The 21,270-nt window shown below is 35.3% G+C and overlaps 2 protein-coding genes across 2 annotated transcripts in view; both read right to left on the reverse strand.

The window, feature by feature from the left end:
* Positions 1 to 1,824: 1,824 nt before the first annotated feature.
* On the reverse strand, positions 1,825 to 13,277 carry LOC130219774 (aminopeptidase N). Its single transcript, XM_056452248.1, has 20 exons — positions 12,732 to 13,277; positions 12,200 to 12,342; positions 11,141 to 11,274; positions 10,877 to 11,003; positions 10,632 to 10,786; positions 10,428 to 10,541; positions 9,197 to 9,340; positions 9,057 to 9,122; positions 8,879 to 8,944; positions 8,277 to 8,449; positions 8,009 to 8,085; positions 6,836 to 6,969; positions 6,312 to 6,367; positions 6,071 to 6,218; positions 5,848 to 5,939; positions 5,598 to 5,708; positions 3,398 to 3,565; positions 3,157 to 3,297; positions 2,974 to 3,055; positions 1,825 to 2,855 (listed from the first exon to the last, which is right to left on the reverse strand). The coding sequence occupies exons 1-20, from the start codon at positions 13,259 to 13,261 to the stop codon at positions 2,703 to 2,705; spliced, it is 2,814 nt and encodes a 937-aa protein (XP_056308223.1). The 5' UTR covers positions 13,262 to 13,277; the 3' UTR covers positions 1,825 to 2,702.
* Positions 13,278 to 16,188: 2,911 nt separating this feature from the next.
* anpepb.1 (alanyl (membrane) aminopeptidase b, tandem duplicate 1) overlaps positions 16,189 to 21,270 on the reverse strand; it is a 16,069-nt gene continuing 10,987 nt past the window's right edge. Inside the window, exons 14-20 of the mRNA XM_056451930.1 lie at positions 21,049 to 21,196; positions 20,863 to 20,951; positions 20,672 to 20,782; positions 18,553 to 18,720; positions 18,327 to 18,467; positions 17,210 to 17,291; positions 16,189 to 16,715 (exon numbers count right to left, since the gene is read on the reverse strand). Of these exons, the coding sequence (XP_056307905.1) occupies positions 16,560 to 16,715; positions 17,210 to 17,291; positions 18,327 to 18,467; positions 18,553 to 18,720; positions 20,672 to 20,782; positions 20,863 to 20,951; positions 21,049 to 21,196 (895 nt within the window). The 3' untranslated portion in view covers positions 16,189 to 16,559. The remainder of the gene's footprint in view (positions 16,716 to 17,209; positions 17,292 to 18,326; positions 18,468 to 18,552; positions 18,721 to 20,671; positions 20,783 to 20,862; positions 20,952 to 21,048; positions 21,197 to 21,270) is intronic.

Raw genomic sequence — 21,270 nt, forward strand, 5'->3', positions numbered from 1 at the left:
AACTGATTGGTTGAGAAGTTTGTTTTTCATGGGAGGATAAACATGGAGTGCTTGTGCGTTCTCGTTTCTTTTCCTTGCCAGCTTTCCCTTATCCGTCTTGAGCTCACTTTATACTGGATGGGACGTTTATTTATGTGGTCACGGCCTGCCTGGAATTACCCCACATTAAAAAATACTATAGTAATTAATGGTAAATATTGTAGTGTTTTGTGCCATACTACAACAGTACTTGAATTAGTCTGTTGTGGTAATTATTATTAAACTAAATCTGCTAATAAATTACCCAAAACTGTACGTTTTCTACAGCTATGACAGACTATACATATTGTACTAAAATATGAATTACTATAAATTACTAGCTTCATGTGGGACTTTAGCTGTGCATCTCCCTGAAAACAATTGCACAAATAATTGAAAAAAATTGTTTCCCAGTGATGGGTTGCAGCTGGAAAGGCATCTGCTGCGTAAAACATATGCTGCATGTGCTGTGGCGATCCCAGATTAATGAAGGGACTAAGCTGAAAAGAAAATGAATGAATGAATTGAATAAATGTTCACCAGAATCAGCCCTTTATTTAATTACATTTAAAATTGCATTGCAGACACTTTAAAGTTTAAACACGGGAAAATATATGCTGAAAATGTATACTATCAATGTTCTAACTGCACGCACTATGTAAAGAACAGAGAAAGTACTGAATTGTTTCTTTTGAAAAAGTTAAAATGCCTTCAGAACTGCTTTAATCATTCGTGGCCTAGATTAAACAAGGTCCTGGAAATATTCCTCAGAGATTTTGCTCCATATTGACAAGATAGCATCATGTAGTTGCTACACATCTGTCGGGTGCACATTCATGATGCGAATCTCCCGTTCCACCACATCCCAAAGGTGCTCTATTGGATTGAGATATGGTGTCTTTGGAGGCCATTTGAGTTGTGAACTGATTGTCATGTTCAAGAAATCAGTCTGAGATGATTCATGCTTTATGACATGGCGCGTTATCCTGCTGGAAAGAGCCATCAGAAGATGGGTACACTGTGGTCATAAAGGGATGGACATGGTCAGCAACAATACTCAGGTAGGCTGTGGCGTTGACACGATGCTCAGTTGGTACTATGGGCCAAAAGTGGGCCAAGACAATATGCCCCACACCATCACACCAGCAGCCTGAACCGTTGATACAAGGCAGGATGGATCATATTCATGTTGTTGACGCCAAATTCTGACCCTACCATTCGAAAATTGCAGCAGAAATCGAGACTCATCAGACCAGGCAACGTTTTTTCAATCTTCTATTGGCCAATTTTGCTGAGCTGAGCCTGTGCGAATTGTAGCCGCAGTTTCCTGTTCTTGGCTGACAGGAGTGACACCCGGTGTGGTCTTCTGCTGCTGTAGCCTATGCGCCTCAAGGTTCAATGTGTTGTGCGTTCAGAGATGCTCTACTGCATGCTTCAGTTATAACGAGTGGTTATTTGAGTTACTGTTGCCTTTCTATCAGCTCGAACCAGTCTGGCCATTCTCCTCTGACCTCTGGCATTAACAAGGCATTTGCGCCCACAGAACTGCCGCTCACTGGATATTTTCTCTTTTTTAGACCATTCTCTGTAAACCCCAGAGATGGTTTCTTTCACACATTTTTTCAGTTAAACAAACACACTCTATATACTTTATATCTTTTAAGCCAGAGCGTTCAAAATGTGATTCAGATTAGCTACAGGTGTTTGCTATTGAAAATATTATATATATATATATATATATATATATATATATATAAAACCAGGGTAAGATGTAACAATAAAAAATAACAATTGCAGTCAAAAAAATTGATTTGAAAAGCTTTTTATTTAACACTGAATTTTCCATATGATTGATATGTGTCTGTGTTACAAAGCTGATTTTTTTAGTCTATGGTCTGAACCTAGAGTCTGAACACCAGCAGATCTACAGATAGATACTGTACATGTTCAAAAGGCACTTTTCTTGCAATAACTGAATGAGCCGTTTTGAATGAATCTGAATGAATAATTAAGTGACAAATATAGAGACTTGGTGCCACCAAGTGGAGTTTTTTCTGTTTAAATTTAATAAAGCCTGTATTATATTTAAAATTACTTTGTTTTGATACTTACAGTAGCATTTGGAAAATATTAGATCATTAAACATATATATAAATTTAAGGTGAAATATTACATATATAAGATAGAATGTTCCTTAGAATACTAAGCTTTGCAATGATTTGCTATGCTATACTATAGCATATTATAACAAATAGCATCTTATATAATGTGTGCTTGTAAATATGTAATTTAACACAGTTGTAAAGTCTTGGAACAGTTTGAATTTTCACCTAAATGTGCCCGAAAAAAGTCCTTAAATTTGACTTTGGAAAAGATATAAGAACCCTGTGTTTGTTGAAATAACCCATTAGAAGTTACATGTTAGAATCAGCTCATTATTATCCCTCAAAATACTTAAAGTATCATAACCAATAAGATGTAATTGAATTAAATATATGAATTTGGATCACTGAAGCATATTTATTACACAAAATACTGAAAAAAGCTGGCTCAATAGTAAATGTATAATTCAAAGCCTGATTACTGTCCATCTGATGATGCTTTCTGTAAATGTTTTATGCTATTCTCTAAATGCTCCTATGTAGAGACATACAGTGTTACAGTTTGTGCAGCACCCATTATGTTTAAGCAGACTGAGCCACAAGCCAGTCTGTGATTTCCTCCTGGTTTTCAGCCACCCATTTTATATTGACTTTTGTCGTCTCGATGGCCTGTTCCAGAGCTGCTGTCGCTGATCCAAAGCCGATCTCAGAATTATCACTTTTAAACTTCAGCAGCTTTTTTACATGTTTAGAGATATGAATAAAAGATATTCATGTTAGAATTTAACATGGTTTCAATAAATTCATGAGTCGTGGTGATAAGACAATATTAAATTATTTAGAAAACTCTCACCTCCTCAAGTTCAGCTTCAGTTGAAAATGTTTTGGTTATGCCACTTATAAGGCTGGCAAAGTTAAACGATCCAACGCCATACCTAATGACACAATTTAAATATATCAATCGCATGCCTGTATTTAAAGTACACTTCAAATAAAAAAATGAAAATTGTATATAATATATGTACAAAAGGCTCACTCTGTGAACATGTATTTCCATTTATTCCTGACAAATTCCCATGCCAGCGTCTGACCATCTGGATTACTAGCAATATACACAATCACAGATGTGGCGTCCTGTTTCCGGATCATTGATGGATCCAGCGTGTAGCCAAGGTACCTATATTTATGACAGTAAAGAATAAATATGACAAAAAATATATAATATTATTCCTTTCACAAATTTCTGAAAGTACTGATATGAATAAGTACTTTCAAACCTTTTTAAAAGAGTTCGATTTTTTGCACAAGCCAGAGACGACATGAGTTTGTCAGCTTCGATGGCGATGGTGGCAATTTTAAACATCTTCCAGCCAAAGTCCCACTCTTCAGCGCCCCCTGTGGCAATAGCACTGCAGTACACTGTTGATCTCAAGTTGGGGTGAATCCTTTAAACCAGAAACTTCAATTAGATCTATTAATAATGTAGCTATGTTAATAACAAGTCATTTAAGATTTTGTCCACAGATTCTGATTGGACCTGATGCACCAAGCCTACGAAAGCTTTGGCGTTGTGAAGTTCAAGAGCTAGCAGCGACAAAAACCAAAGAGACTACAAGTGACTGCAAACTTATATGTGCATTCTACATCCATGTTGCACTGTAAAAAAAAGGCAGGATTCCACACAAATCGTTCATGGTGTCCAAACACAAATCGATTAAGTTAACAAATTTAAGTGGATAAAACAATTAAGTTGTCCCCAGAAAATAAAAAAAATTGTGCTGTTTCATTCATTTTCTTTTCGGCTTAGTCCCTTTTATTCATCCGGGGAGACCACAGCGGAATGAACCAGCAACTTATCCAGCACGTTTTTATGGTGGATGCCCTTCCAGCTGCAACCCATCTCTGGGAAACATCCATACACACTTATTCACTACAGACAATTTAGCCTACCCAATTCACCTGTACCGCATGTCATTGGACGCAGGGAGAACATGCAAACTCCATCAGAAACGCCAACTGACCCAGACGAGGCTCGAACCAGCGACCTTCTTGCTGTGATGCCACTGCGTCGCCCCCTGTGCTGTTTAAGCTCATTTCAAATAATTAGTTTGAACAAACAGCAAAATTGTTATTTTTTTAAGTTAGGATATTATCATCTATTGACAATATGTGAGGGATGTAAACAAAAACAATGGACCCAATTATTTATTATGCATATTTCCTGTTGCAAATTTTATTTTCTATAGCTTCCAAGAATCCAAAAAGAGCCACATATTGATAAATAAACTTATGAGAGCTGTTTTAACGTTAAGTTATGATTGAATTGCCTCTTGTTAAATTAATAAAATAGTTTGATAGCTGTAGCGCAGTAGGTAGTGCTGTTGTCTCACAGCAAGAAGGTCGCTGGTTTGAGCCTCGGCTGGGTCAGTTGGTGTTTCTGTGTGGAGTTTGCATGTTCTACCTGCGTTTGCGTGGGTTTCCTCCGGTGCTCCAGTTTCCCCCACAGTCCAAAGACATCCGGTACAGGTGAATTGGGTAGGCTAAATTGGCCATAGTGTATGTATGTGTGTGAATGAGTGTGTATGGGTTTCCCAGTGATGGGTTGCAGCTGGAAGGGCATCCGCTGCATAAAACATATGCTGGATAAGTTGGCGGTTCAATCTACTGTGGTGACCCCAGATTAATAAAGGGACTAAGCCGAAAAGCAAATGAATGAATGATTGAGTTTGATAACAAGCAGGAAATGTGCATGGGCCAATGACATGACCACATTGCAATGGTCTATCAGCAGGGATCAATATTGATGTATGTTATTCATCAGCTATATTGAAATCTGCTGCTAAATGTTTTTTTATGTTACTGGTATTGGACAGATAGGAAAATTAATAAATTAATTATTTTGGTGCTGTTTTATTTAAAATAAAGTCAGGCAGCCATTGATTTTGTTTGGTGTGTGTGTGTTTTGTTCATTTAATAAGGCTCCAAAAATCACATTATAGGGATAGTTCACTCAAAAATGTAAATTTACTGACTATTTACGCTCCCTCAAGTGGTTTTTAAATCTTTATGACTTTCTTTTTTTTCTGTTGAACACTAAAGATGACATTTTAAAGTAAACTAAAAACCTGTAACCACTGATTTCCATAGTAGGAGAAACAATTACTATGGAAGTCAATGGTTACAGGTTTCCAACTTAATTCAAAATATATTTTCTTGTATTCAACAGAAGAAAGAAAGACAAATAGGTTTGGAACAAGTGAAGGGTGAGAAAATGAATTTTCAGTTTTGGGTGAACTATCCTGATAAGCAGTTATCTATTATTGATACTAACTATAATTTCCATATCTGTGCATGTTTAGGTCTCAATAGTTTGTATTCCTCATTAAAAATGGGAAACTCAGCACAACACTGCAAATACTAATGGCTCGATGTGCCAACAAAGCACCAATTGCTCAAGTGCAGACTGAATATACTCACAGGTTGTGGTTTGGCTGGTCCATCCATTGTTTGTACCAGCTTGAAGTGAGACTTTGACATTCATCTACACCAGTGCTGCAGGCAAATCTAATTGCATTAACTTGATTATACCTACACAAGGACAATACAAAAAATGAGTCAAATATACATAATTTATGACTTTTTTAAAACAAAATCATTATAGTAATACAATTTTGACATCACTTAAAAATATCATTATAGAAAAACAATATATATATGGATCACTTACTGGTCTGTATGGCCAGAGGGAACATCAGACCAGTCTTCAGTTATAGACTTGAAATAGTCAAAAAGTGGGGTCACCTGCTTTTTAGTGTAGACCTACAACAAGAAATGCACAATTCATATTGAAAACATTAATATGAAAAGAACATGCATATGTACATACTTGTACAACAGACACAATTATCTAGTATGATTTTTTTTTACATAGATTAATTATTAGAACAAACCTGTAAGAGTCCATAGACCTCAGTTTGCGTAAACATGAGGTAGAAATAATCCAAGTTGTTGAGGGCAGACTGCCAAGGCATATATTCTCTTTCTTCAGATAAGTATGTAGTAGTTTTTAGTGCTAAAGTGACAGGAATTATCTTAGCCCTTGAAAAAGAATTTAGATTACATTTAAATTTTCATTCACATATTATAAGCAATAACTATTATCTTTCTCAGTTTTGCTGTATGTCCTTTTACCTTGCGAGATTAAATGCATCATCCACTATCTGAGCTCTGTTGATGACTGGAATGACCTGTACAAAAATTATAGTACAGTAATAATCTTAGAAAGAAAGTGAATGTGGTTGATTTAATTCATTTATTCATTCATTTTCCTTCGGCTTAGTCCCTTTATTCATCAGGGGTCACCACAGCGGAATGAACCGCCAACTCATCCAGTATATGTTTTTAACAGTGGATGCCCTTCCAGCTGCAACCCAGAACTAGGAAACATCCATACACACTCATTCACACACATACACTACGGCCAATTTAGTTTATTCAATTCACCTATAGCGCATGTCTTTGGACTGTGGGGGAAACCGGAGCACCTGGAGGAAACACAGGGAGAACATAACTCCACACAGAAATGCCAACTGGCCCAGCCTGGACTCGAACCAGCGACCTTCTTGCTGTGAGGCGACAGTGCTAACCACTGAGCCACCGTGTCGCCCTGGTTGATTTAATATTAAATCTAATTATATATACATGTGTGTATTTACCTTGTGATTCTCTGCCAGCTGATTTAGGAGGCGCTCCCAGTTACCATAGTCATAATTTACTCTGTAATATCCTGTGATGTTCAGATTCAGAAGCACCCACTCATTTCCAGTCGTCTTGACATCACTGTGTAAATCTATATGTTGAAAGATAATTGTTTAAATCTGTTTATTATACATAATGAGAGTTTGGCTACATTCACACTGCAGGCAAATGTGGCCCAAATCGGTTGTTTTTTTGGCCTCAGATCTGTTTTTGTCATCACAGTGTGAACAGCCCAAACCACATGCAATCTGATCTTTTCAATTCAGATGTGTGCCACTTTGGTATGTTGTATTAAATCAGATACTGCTGATACCGATGTTTTGGAATGTGACCGAAGTGCGAACGGTTATGTAGGATTTCATGTGACTTTTACATAATCTTCAATCAACATGCGTCATCATTCTGTGCTCCAAACATCATCTACTCCTTAGCAGCATAGTAGAATAGCACACTGAAACTAAAGCTGGTACTTGTTAACCAATCATTAACCATAAAAATTGCATATATAAAATGAATAAAACACATAGGCCTACACAAAATAGCTATATTTGACTTAATTAATTAATACATTAACACAACCAAATATGAAAGATTATGATATAAAATGATATGAATATGAAAATGAACCAACTCCGCCTTCTCAGTTGTGTTTGCGGCTGCTCAATACCCTTTGATGAGATCACCACACACGCACTGCGCTTGTCATAAATCACAAATGATCAGTGTTTTCAATCACAAGAGACTTATTTTAGGTTTCGAATGCTGAAATACACATTAGTAGTAGCAGAATAGCCCTTTACAGTTTACTGTTGTCTGTGAAAAGAGCAATAATCATATTAAACCTAATCTGACAACGTACTTACTTTATACAGTATACATGTTGTGTACATAATTAGACATTTTATGCTGTCTGTAGCTGTACTTTTGCGCATGCGGGTCAGTTTAGGACCATGGTTTGTTCACACTAGAAATCTGATTCTGACCACATTTATAACAACAATGTGAACAGAAAAATGTTGATTTGATCACTAAGCCTTGCAGTATAAACGTAGCCTTTGTTACATTCAGAACTGGCTGAAAGGACATAATAAAAACAAAATAACTGGTTTGTTTTTGGGCTCATACAGTACCAGTTCTTTTCAAAAGCCAAAAGCGTGACTGCGCCATCTTTGATTTCATCCAGTTAATAGGTACAATCCATTCATAGCTAAAAGAATCAGTAAAAATAGTATTAAACACTATAAAAAACAGGTATAATTGCAACACTACAGTGGTCGACATTTGAAGGGATTCAAAACCTTGCATCAAAGTTATTCTAAACCTTTTAAACAGCACCTATTTTTAATCCACTTCAAATGTTGACCACTTCTGCAGCTCCTGAAGTAACTTTAGGCCTACTTGAATGGAGATGACCTCTGTATTGAAGACTCAGCATCCAGACGGAAATACATCTGAGAGACTTGACCGGTCGTAGTGTTGACCGTGACCACTGGGAAACCCATTTGAAGAACCCATCTGTCCATGATTTCTTTAACACTTAAGGGAAGTATTGTTCCAGTGTTATCAACAGCCTAGAGGTGTTACAGAGATAGTTCACTCAAAAAGGAAAATTCTGTCATCATTTACACAACCTTTACTAGTTTCTTAGTTTCTTCTGTTGTTCGCAAAAATAAAAGAAGATAGAGGAATGCTGAAAACCTGTAACCATTGACTTCCATAGTAATTGTTGTTCCTACTATAAAAGTCAATGGTTACAGGTGTTCAAAATATTACAAAAAAGATCAAAGTTTTCTAACTACTTTATGGAAAGTAAATACATTTCCATTCTGAGGTGAACTAACTTACCCCTTTAAAATTGTAATAAATGAATCACTAGAGGGCAGTACTGACAAACGTTAGGATTTCTAAGAACTTTCAATTAAATATTAGTCAAGTAAGTACGTTTCAAATGCATTATATTGACATATTTAAGTTTCTATTTTAATTTTGAGGCAACTCACAGTTTGAAGGTGATTCCACAGATCCTCACCGACTGTATTTTGATCGGCAAACATGGTAAGATATGTCTTTTCAGAGGAGAACATAATAGAAATTTACTTTGCTGCATATATGGAGCATAAACATTAAACTTAGAGACAAAACACAAGTTATTATTATATGCAAGAGCATGTATCTCACATTTAGTCCCTGAACGAACACAGCCTCTGTGAGGAAATCTGACAGCATTCTCAGCACTGCCGCCCCCTACAGGTTGATAATGAATAAACATTTAGTTTTATCTTATTAGTGCTCTTCAAAGTTTATCAAATGTACGATACCTTGCTGTAGGTAACAGTATCAAACTGCTCAATGATCTGCTCGGGTTTTATAATATCTTCTTCTTTAGAAGACAGGGGATGAGAGGAGGCCAGAGCATCCACAGCAAACACACGGTGTACGTCTTTAAGAATGATCAAGTCTCTCTGTGAAAACGTAAGGGAATAATATAAATAACATGACATGATATAAAGTGCATTATCTGTTTCTTTTTTTTATTGTTTTAAAAATACATTTTTTATTATTTATTTTAATGCCTCTGGCGTGCGGTGACGTGAGGATACTAACATACAGGGCGGAGTTGAGCAGAGATCGATTCAAATGAGTTTTTCTCTTCAAAACGTTTGAGACTCAGGACGAAGAAAATATTTGAGCTGTTAAATGGCGTTAGGCGTTTCAACGATGATAGGTGAGCTTTGTTTAAGGTTAAACGTTTATTTTATGTCACATTAAAATTGTTTATAGATCTGAGGTAGGATGTAAACAAGGCAGGCAAATGAGAATGAACAACTACAAAAAAAGACTATTGCTACACTATGATAAACACAAGGATGACTTTGCTACAATAATTGTTTTTCCCATAGGATTTTTAGTTAAAAATACAAAAAAGAGATAGATAGGCCTAGTCAAGCTAAGACCAGGTTGGAAATGGCTGGAAACCAGCCTGGAAATGGCCAAAACCCCTCTAAAACCAGGCTGGTCGACCAGCCAACCAGCCTAGGCTGGTTTAAGCTGTTTTTTTCAGCAGGGTGTATCTACACTTTTACTTTAAAATGACCACTTTTGGAAATTAAATGCTTTTATTATGGTAAAAGTGCAGTAAACCTGTTTTAGGCACATTGATCACCATTTATTTGACCCCAGTATCGCAGTTAAACTATGGTTAGCAAGTCCATGCTTATTTTAAATTTGAAATGGTTTAACTACAATGTATAACTTGTAAAATATGGTTCATTTTTGTAATGGTGTAAAGGACCCGAGATCACTCATATAAAGTAATTTTTGTCTTAGTGCACCTATACTATCAGTTAACACTTATCACTTATACTTAATTTTTATTTTCCAAATAGATATGTCAGCTGCTGTCTGTATTTTTAGAAAAGTACAGTGTGTTTTTATTGTTGTAAAAAAAACTGAATATAGCATTACCCTGACTAAAATCTTAACGTTTAAAAGATATAAATGTTCTCAATTGACCTTTGGCACATGTAGCATTAATTTGCGAGCACTCACCACGTTCCAGGATGGTTCAGCAAAGTCTGCACCAAGATATGACACATAAGATGCAAATCCTTCATTCAACCAAACCTCATTCCACCACTTTAGAGTCACAAGGTTGCCAAACCACTGACCAATACACACAAAAAAACATGGTTTTATTAAATTGCACATCATAGGCATTATACATTTAACATATGTTTTTGTAAATACGAGTACCATGTGAGCCAGTTCATGGGCAATAATGGTGGCTGTTCTCTCCTTGTTTGCATTAGATGAGACGGCTGGATTGTATAGAAGGTTAGTTTCTCTGTACATAACCAGGCCCCAATTCTCCATCGCCCCAAAATAAAAATCGGGTAGGGCAATCTGGTCTTTGAGAGAGAGAGAGAAAAGAAAGTATTTTCCCCTAAGCCAATAATATAAATAACATTCAAGTGATATTATAGATAACATAAACACACCTGATTTAGAAAGTGGATAAGGTACATTGTAATAGTTTTCAAAAAACTTCAGGATTGGGCCTGTTATATTCAGGGCATAATCACCATGGCTGTCCTCAATGGCTTTCTTACGGGCCCATATCCGTATCTGCTCAGAGCAAACATCATTTAGTCATTCGCCTCATGAGCACATATGCAATTAGGGACATTTTGTGCTCAATAAACATATGATTTTTATCTGTTAAAACAGCTTTACAGCTCAAGAAAGGCAAATGATGGCTGTACCAAGGTGCCATCCGCTGATGTAACATTTGTGTAGTCACTGACAACCAGTGCCAATAGATATGAGGACATGTTCTTTGTGGGTTCAAATGTTGTCACTGTAACTGGCTGTCCATCAACAATGGTGTCCACGTTCTCTGAATAAGGAAAACAAGCAGTAAACGTAGATTAAAGCTGTATACGTAAATTTAAATATGTTTTTTTTATTCAAATCAGTCTTAAGAATGCATTAGCAATTTTTTTTAAATTAAGGGTACACATTAGGGTAATACATTCGTTGGTGGTTGTTGCTAGAAGGCATACAGCTGTGACTGTAAATATTATCTATTAAATTACCCATTAATTGTATTTTATTAATGTCTAGCCCTACCCCAACCCTAAACCCAACCCTCCCAGTAATGTAAAACAATAATTATACTGAGTATTATTCATATTAATAATTAAATTACCCATTAAATTGTATTTTATTTACGTCTTGCCCTCTTTCAACCCTTAACCCAACCCTCACAGTAATGTAAAACAATAATTATACTGAGTATTAGTCATATTATTTATTAAACTACCCATTAAATTGTATTTTATTCATGTCTTGCCCTCTTCTAACCCTAAACCCAACCCTCACAGTAACGTAAAACAGTATTTATACTGAGTAATATAGAAATTATTAATTAAACTACCCCTTAAATTGTATTTTATTTACGTCTTGACCTTTTCCAACCCTAAACCCAACCCTCACAGTAATGTAAAACAGTAATTATACTGAGTATTATTCATATTAATAATTAAACTACCCATTAAATTGTATTTTATTTACGTCTTGCCCTCTTTCAACCCTAAACCCAACCCTCACAGTAATGTAAAACAGTAATTATACTGAGTATTATTCATATAATTAATTAAACTATCCATTAAATTGAACTTTATTTACATCTTGCCCTCTTCCAACCCTAAACCCAACCCTCACAGTAATGTAAAAATATGAATTATTGTTGTACAGTGTCACAATTTATATGCTATACTGATCTATCCCATCTAGACTTTACCATCTTTGGTAGAACTAACCAATCTCCATTCCATTGGACAGGGCCACGGTTCCTCTATCATGGATGAGAGTGATGACGAAAACCGCTTTCATTGCAGGCTCATCGAAACATGGGAAGGTCTTGCGAGCATGTGTGGGATGCATCTGGCTGGTGGCAACTATCCTGGAGGAAGTCATTATTGTCATATCTGCAAGATACTGCGTTCCTAACAAAATAATGGTAAGTGCAGACCATAAAATCCACACTGGGTTATTAGTAAACCATTGTGGGAAAAAGGTATGTATTTTATATGTTCAAACAACGTGTGCATGATGATTGAACCCCTCATACATGAGAACTTCTCTCTATCATATAACGCTTAAACAAAAACATAAAAAGCTGCTTTATAGCTGCTGTTAGTGTCTGCTCTTTATATGATGGTGCAAAGGTCATACAGGTATAAAGCTCCTGAGAGAAACAAACATGTGACCTGCCAGCTACAATAGCCAAGATGTTGATCTTGATGCAGATCTGAATGTCTTGCAGATCTTAAAAATTGCGATTGGACTTACTTTTTCTCTCCGTCCTCATCGTATTCACTACGGTACAACCCGGCCAGGTCGTCTGCAAGTTCTCCAACAAACTCTGTGTAAAGCAGATAGCGCTCTCCAGCTTTGAGTTTGCCATTCAGTTGTATGACAAGGTACTGCGTTGTTTCCTCCATCCAGGTTTTCTTCACTGAAGGCACCACTGCTGTATCAAATGCTGATAGTTTGGCCAGATATCCATCTTCTGAGGTCAGGTTCAGCTTATTGCAGTGAATTATGATGATATCAGTCTCCTGCAGACAATTGAAGACCACGCTGGACTTTCCAGTGAACACAAAGAGGCCGTGATCATTCGGCTGGAGTCGAGGCCAGAGAGTAATGTTATAGGAGTGTGGAAACAGAGTGTCTGGTAGACGATACTCTTTCCAAGGCTCGACATGAGATGCTGTTGTTGGAAGGAGTTGAACGGTCCACAACCCAACAATGGTGGCCAGGGAAGCCATTCCCAAGAAGGTGCATCCAAGGCACATTGCGCTAAAATGGATTCTCTTCATGCTCCCTATCAGTTTAGGTCAGCTACAATCAGCCCAAACAGATGGTATTTTATTTATTCTTCCCACCTTTTCTCCTCCCAAAGGGTATAATGGCTCATCTATTAACATCGAGACTGGCTAGTGAAAGAATTTGGAAATCTGATAAGTTGAGGTGCACTAGGATAATATACTATGCCATGTGTCTTTCCTGACATGTTTATGCAGCCATTACTCTTTAGTAGAATGTGACGCTGAGAATCGTGGGAAGAAACTTATGAAAACAAACATGGATGCGTCACAGTCGTGAAATGATCTAATGTTAACAAAAAATATATTATGGTTTGATTTGTATTAGATGTTTATTTCTATTAGAGGCCTTTTTATAATAAGGCTCCACACTCAAAATATTATGTTTACTGATTGTTCAAACTGCTTACTTAAAATGAGATTTTTTTTTGGACAACTTAATTGTTTTATGTCCAATCTACTTATATTTGTATAAAACTAATCAGCTAACTTAATTCTTTTATGTTGTCCCAACACAAATCTATTGTGTGGAACCCAACATTTTTTACAATGAGGCATAAATGATAAGGATATCGAAATGATTTGCTTCTATGGTGCATTGTGATGTAGACAAGGATGATTCGCTATTGTTTTAGTAACAGACCATAACTAGTTATGATGTACTGAAGGTTTCCTGACTTACTTTGTTGTGGTAGCATATATGGCAATGGAGGCAGCACGTGTGCAAGTAATTAAAAAGTGCATCATTGATTTATTGTTAATGCATTGTGATGCATCCTGATATCATTCATTCAATCATCCCTTATTTATCAGGAGTTTCCTTGTCTGAATGAACCACCAACTATTCTGGCATATGTTTTATGAAGCTGATGCCCTTCCAGCTGCAACCTATTACTGGGAAACATCGTGATATCAATGACATGATAATTATTATCGAACCAAACCATGAGACCAGAGTAGGTTTGCAGCCCTACTAAATAATAAAACTAATATTCAACAGTAATCACCTTTGGCTGCCGTTTGGAAAATTCTGCATCATCCAGGCATTTTTAAAAGGAAATGTTGAAGAACTAATGTTGAAGAAATGAAGAACTAATTTTGGTTCCTCAAAGAACCTGCTCGTTAAAGTGAACATAAAAACATATAGAGAACCTTTTAATTGGGCTGCACGGTGGCTCAGTGGTTAGCACTGTCGCCTCACAGCAAAAAGGTGGCTGATTCGAGTTCCGGCTGGGTCAGTTGGCTTTTCTGTGTGGAGTTTGCATGTTCTTGCCGTGTTCGTGTGGGTTTCCTCCAGATGCTCTGGTTTCCTCCACAGTCCAAAGACATGCGCTATAGGTGAATTTAATAAACTAAATTGGCTATAGTGCGAATAAGTGTGTATGGGTGTTTCCCAGTACTGGGTTGTAGCTGAAAAGGCATCCGCTGTGTAAAACATATACTGAATAAGTTGGTGGATCATTCCGCTGCGGCGACCCCTGATGAATAAAGACAGTAAGCCAAAGGAAAATGAATGAATGAAAATTCAATTCATGCTAAGGGTTCTTCATGTTTCTCCACTGATGCTAACAAATAAGATTTATTATTAAGAGTAGGGATGTCCCAAACAGGTTTTTTCCCTCAAGTCCGAGTCATTTCATTTTGAGTATCTACCAATACCGAAACCCGATCCGATACTTCTAAAATACTTAATAAAAGAATAAAGAAGAGCAAAGAAACAGATCCAGGATGTTCCTTATTCTTTATTTCACCTTATTTTAACTTTCAACAACTCTGTTAACAAACAGAGCACCTCTGTGAGGTAGCTTGAACAATCAAGTAATAAATTCTATACTTTTGGACTTTAGTGCGACAGTAAATAAAAAAATCTCATATAAAAAAAAAAGCACCTCAACTTAAAATATCCAACAGGCAATCCCAAGTTTACATATCTCACTGTTTGCTATGGCAATGTTTTCATCATCAACTTTATAATACCTCCAGACTCCAGACATACGCTTTCCGCTTCAAGCTGCTTCCATGTTCTACTTTGCCAGCATTTAACCAATACCGCAGGGTTCATTCCACAGTGGCAAACCCTTATAAATAAGTGACTAAGCCGAAGGAACAATCAGTCAATCAAAGTTCAACACTAAAATTAGATTTTTTAGTTATGTCTGATTTAACGTTTCAAATACCGAAAGGAAAAGCTCCTACTTTGATGTATATTTTAACTTTTATGAGACAAGGTTATTTACTGGCCTCTGACTGCTGTGCCCGCAATAGTCACATCGCAAGATGTGCAGTGTTGAGTTGGCATTATAGATGACCAGGAACCACATGTCAAAACACATGAGATTTGTGTAGACACTGTAGAATTTAAGCATAATAGCGTGAAGGTTAATCTGCATGTGTTTTTAAGGCTTGTGATTATGTAAGCGTTTTAAGAGAGTTCAAAGCATTTTAACTGAGCATAAAGATTCATTTTATTGAACAATTTATATGATGACTAGGCAATGTTAATTTACGTTTGATTTTTCAAATTCTGTAACTGAATACTGTTAGAATCTCCGCAGAAAACTGTAAATCACTGTTTATTTCACTTTAATATTTGCTCCATTATGTTTATTTATGACTGAATTTTATTTATTATATGTATATAATAAATTATATAAAGATACATATTTATTTCACTTTCTTATAAAATCTTTTCAATCAATCTAAAGTCTTTGCAAAAAGAGTTATTTAAAGTAATCTGGTAAAATTATATCTCAATATATTATATTAATTGCAATCTATATCGTAGAGAAAAAAATTCTCGCAATGTCAAACTTTTCCAATTTCGTGCAGCCCTATTTAGAATAAAGATAACCAAGAGTTTATGAAGTGTGAAAAGCCCTTACAAGTACAACAGTAAGAAAACATACAGTTGACTTGAAAAGTAGAAAAGATTATGGATGGATGTGTTTATTTTCATTACCCAAAATATCAAAGACTCATGTACCATTTGTATATTCAGCTCCACAGATATTTAACATTATAAAACCATTATGTACTTCTTTTTTTTTTTTTTTACAAAAAATAATCTAAGAGAAAATGAATAATTACAACATGAAACAAACTCCAAGGAAATATATTTATACACTGTACATCATCATAGGAAGAAAGTAGCTCTGGAAAACATTGCAATTTTTGAACATCATGAATAATAAATAATCATTTTCCGTGAGTCCTCATTTAGATCAAGCAAAACAATGTGTTCCCCAGTGTTTCTCCTCCTCAGAGCAAACTAATCACAGCATATGCGTAGCTTTTAGGGTTTGGATTGGTCTTTAAACCACTGTAAAACATCAGCTTTGTTCTGCTCCACCCATTTGATGTTGGCTTTCGTCCTCTCGATAGATTGCTGAATGGCAAGAGATCCGGAACCAAAACCAATGTGTTCATTGTCCTCCTTGAATTGCATTAGCTGTGTTTGCAAAACAGGAAAGGAGATTCAGAAACATTCAGATGAACATTTGAAGTCAGAATTATCCACCTTCCTGTATATTTTTCCCCAAGTTAAGTTAAGTTCAACACATTTCTAAACATAATAGTTTTAATAACTAAATTCTAAAAACTGATTTCTTTTGTCTTTGCTATTATAACAGTAAATAATATATTAGATATTTTTCAAGATACTAGTATTCAATTTAAAGTGCAATTTAAAGGCTTAAAAGCAGCAAGGCACTGTATTAATATTGCTTAAAATGGTTTTATAAAATTAAAAACTGCTTTTATTCTAGCCGAAATAAAACAAATAAGATTTTCTCCAGAAGAAAAAATATTATAGGAAATACTGTGAAAAATTCCTTACTCTGTTAAACATCATTTGGGAAATATACAATAATATTAATAATAATATTTTTGACACCAACTGATGGCAGTCAAGTAAATTAAGCATTCTTGGAGAAGATAACATACCTGTTTCAGTTCAAACTCAGTGGAGAATCTCTTTGTGACGCCGTTGATCAGATTGGAGAAAGAGAAAGATCCACCTCCATACCTAATGGAGAATTTAAAAAAACATGGAAATGCAGTTACTATAAAAAAAACTATGTGTTTGGCATGATTTGTTGCTATTTTCAGACCAGGCAACCCTAATTTTTACGTTTTATGCCATGTTGTTTAAATAGCAAATACATTTGCGCTGCTTTGTGGACTCATGGGTGTGCTGGTCAAAAATAGAAGTGTGTTAAGGCGCATTGTTGACGCGTCGCTATTTTTAAGAGCTGAAATAGACTGCGCTATTGACCAACTAAAAGCTGGTCTAAAGTCCAGCACAGATCATGTTAGTTATGCACCTACGTAGGTTCAAAAGCTTACACATTTCTTAACACACACAGGATGTACAGCAATACACAAATATCTTTATGTATGAAAAAAATTAAAGGATTAAAATGTTACAAAAATTATTATTTTCTACATAAATATAAAAACCACTGCCTCCATGCCTTCATCTCAGGGGGCTTTTTCAGTCTATTCATGACAATTTGTATTTGTATGATGTATTGTTATTAGCAGTATTATTTATTATATGCATATTTATATTTGTTTTAATAAAAACAAGTTTAGATTTGTCCATCTGTTGGGTTTTGGAGACTTATGCGTCACTATATGGATCATAAGAATAGGACGTGTGTTTGTATATAACTCATTAACATTACTAAACATTATTATTGTTCATTTATTAGTTTGCTGGAAATTAGAGCTGAATTTATAAATAGCTTTGAAACAAATTTTTGCACTTAACAAACAAAATTAAATATGTTAGTTAATGGATGTCTTCAGTGGTGTGCGTACAACACCATTTCCTTACTCCACAAAAGTAAAGGAGTAGAGAGTAAAAGTAAAGTAAAGAAAAAGTAAAGAGGCTGAATGGAGGAGTCTCGTTCTTTATCCACGCGCTGCAGATGGTCTGTTTAACTGTTCCTCACTAGTGAAGACTTTTGCGACATGCGCTTTAGACTTTGCACTTAGAACATTAAAAAAGAGCCCAAAGTGTTAAATAGAAACATAGTCCACAAACAAGTTTACTTACTGGTTGAAAATGTACTCCCAATTGGCTCGAACAAAATCCCAAGCCAACGATTGGCCTGCCACATTACTTGCGATGCTGACGATGGTAGAAGTAGCATCTTGCTTGCGAATTTTGGTTGCATTCAAAGTGTATTCAAGATACCTGCAACATAACCCGAAGCTCATGTATTTAACTGAATATAACGAGAGATATATGCATTGTCAGTATTAACCTGCTCTGAGCTCACCTGTTCAGTAACCAAGGCTGGGTGGCACATGCCATTGCAGCTCTCAGTTTGTCTTTTTCGGAAGCGACAGAAGCCTTTTCGAACATTTTCCAGGCGAAGTCCCACTCTTCAGCACCACCTGCAGCAATGGCACTGCAGTACACTGTAGACCTCAAGTTGGCATGAATACTGATGCAGAAAGAAACAGCGGTTAAAAAAAAAGTGTTAAATGGCAGTCTGTTGATTCAACGTTTGAATTTTGCAGTCAGTAAATGTACTGAAATACTGCAAAGGCTTAATATGCAGTGGCCCCATAACTTTAAAAATTATTTAAAATCCTTGATGTACTTTCTGGCAGTAGTGTAGTCCTAAAAAAAAAAGTGGTGTACTATTACACCTGACCCAAATTTTAAATGAAAGAAGGTAAAAAGCGACAAAAGTCAATGTTTCTTTGATTCATAAGCCATATATATATAGATATAGATATAGATATATAAACAAACAAACAAATATATATATATATATATATATATATATATATATATATATATATATATATATATATATATATATATATATATGTATATTTATTTATTTGTTTTTCATCAGTTACCTGTAACTATTAACTTCCATGACGAAAGGAAAAAAAAACCTATGCCAATGTTGTCAATGTAAGTCAGTGATTACAGGTTTCCAGCTTTCTTCAAAATATCTTCTTTTGTGTTCAACAGAAGGAAAAAAAAGACAAACCGGTTTGGAACAAGTAAAGGTTGAGTAAATGATGACAATTACATTTTTTGGGAAAACTACCCATTTAAAAAAAAAAAAAAAAAAAGTTAACAAATTTATTTGTTTTAAAGGGAGATGCCAATAGTCTAATCCTATTTAATGAATTATGTTTAGCTAATAGTTTTAAACATCAATATTTTAAACATTATTTTTGATTATCACATTCATGAATGCTTTTTTTAAACCAGACTGTTAGGAGTCTGTCTTCTGTTGTCGCTATTTTATACTAGTATACCTTATAAATTGCATATTGTTACACGATTTATGAGTAGTCTTTGCCTCATCGTTTTTAGTGTTTTATATAGTGCCGTTCCCTGTATCGGTAGACACGATTGAGACAAATGTGAAATACTGTTTTACAGGGGCGATTTTAGGATTTTCATTTTAAGGCAGATTAGGAACAGATCTTTTAGGGGTAAACAAAGATATATATATATATATATATATATATATATATATATATATATATATATATATATATATATATATATATATATATATATATATATATATATATATATATATATATACATACACACACACACACACACACACACACACACACACACACACACACACACACACACACACACACATATACATTGTTAAGTAAGAATTTAAAATAATACACTAAAATTAGGGAAGTTTAATCAGAAAAATAAGTGAGTATACTGGGGGTATATGCAATTATTGATCCTAAGAAGCTTGCGTATATACTTGCGTATAGCTAGGACTACACCACTGCTTGCTGGGTTACTTTTGTCCCCGTTGCTAATCATGAAAATGCATACAAACTTTTGACACACTGATGTGTTGCGAAGTTGTGTTTTTAAAAAAAGTATTACATATTTGATGTTATTTATTCATTCATTTTCTTTTTGGCATAGTCCCTTTTTTAATCTGGGGTCGCCACAGTTGAATGAACAGCTGATGCCCTTCCAGCTGCGACCCATCACTGGGAAACACCTATACACTCTCATTCACTCAAACACACTACGGACAATTTAGCTTACCCAATTCACCTATAGTGCATGTCTTTGGACTTTTGGGGGAAACCGGAGTACCCTGATGATATATATTTTAATATAATATAATATAATCCACTTATTTGGACACTTAAAGTGCTTTACACATTGGGGGAATCTCCTCATCCACCACCAATATTTTCTAAATATGAAAGGTTATAGGAAATACTGTGGAAAAAAAATTTAGCAAGAATTGTATGATCTGCATTAGTAATGCTATAATATAAATATAGTATAATATAAAATATATAATACTTTATATAATATAAGATATAATATAAAATAGTCCGACACAAAATTTCTGTTTACTCCAGTGTGAAACTTACGGGTTGACATCTTCATTGTTCATCCACTCTCCGAACCATGATGTAACAAGATCTGTACAATTTCTTAACCCAATGCTGCAGGCAACTCTGAGAGCATTCACTTGATTGTATCTGCAGATACCAAGACAAGTATACAATAAATACATATTTATAAGAGTAATTATGGTAAATGCTGGATGTTCATGACTTACTGTTCAGTATGATTTGTAGGCACATCCTGCCAGTCTGTTAGATCTGTGAAGTATTCAAACAAAGGTGTCACCTGTTTTCTAATGTATGCCTGCAAAAATGAAAACAACATAATTATTAACGTATGTGAACATATATTTCAAGCTCAGTTTAGCTGGCATTATTGAAATATCCAGAGACAAACTTACCTGCATGTAGCCGTAAACCTCTGACCGATCAAACATGAGGTAAAAGTAGTCCAGGTTGTTGAGAGCAGACTGCCATGGCATATATTCGGTTTCGACATCTAAAAACTCTGTGGTTCTTAGAGCCAAGGTTGTTTTAATAATTCCTGCTCTGTAAAGGATAGAGATGATTATTAGTATTTGGACTGACTGGAGATTATACTCATAATATTAAAGAATGAATCT

This window comes from Danio aesculapii, chromosome 25, assembly GCF_903798145.1.
Source record: "Danio aesculapii chromosome 25, fDanAes4.1, whole genome shotgun sequence".
Lineage (NCBI taxonomy): Eukaryota > Metazoa > Chordata > Actinopteri > Cypriniformes > Danionidae > Danio > Danio aesculapii.

Excerpts from the sequence above, each read along its gene's own strand:
- LOC130219774 (XM_056452248.1), bottom strand. The coding sequence starts at position 13,261 with ATGAAGAGAATCCATTTTAGCGCAATGTGCCTTGGATGCACCTTCTTG. Across the intron at positions 10,542-10,631 it reads CCCATGAACTGGCTCACATG|TGGTTTGGCAACCTTGTGAC; the intron begins GTACTCGTATTT and ends TGTATTGGTCAG. Across the intron at positions 6,970-8,008 it reads TTGGCTTTTGAAAAGAACTG|ATTTACACAGTGATGTCAAG; the intron begins GTACTGTATGAG and ends TTCAACATATAG.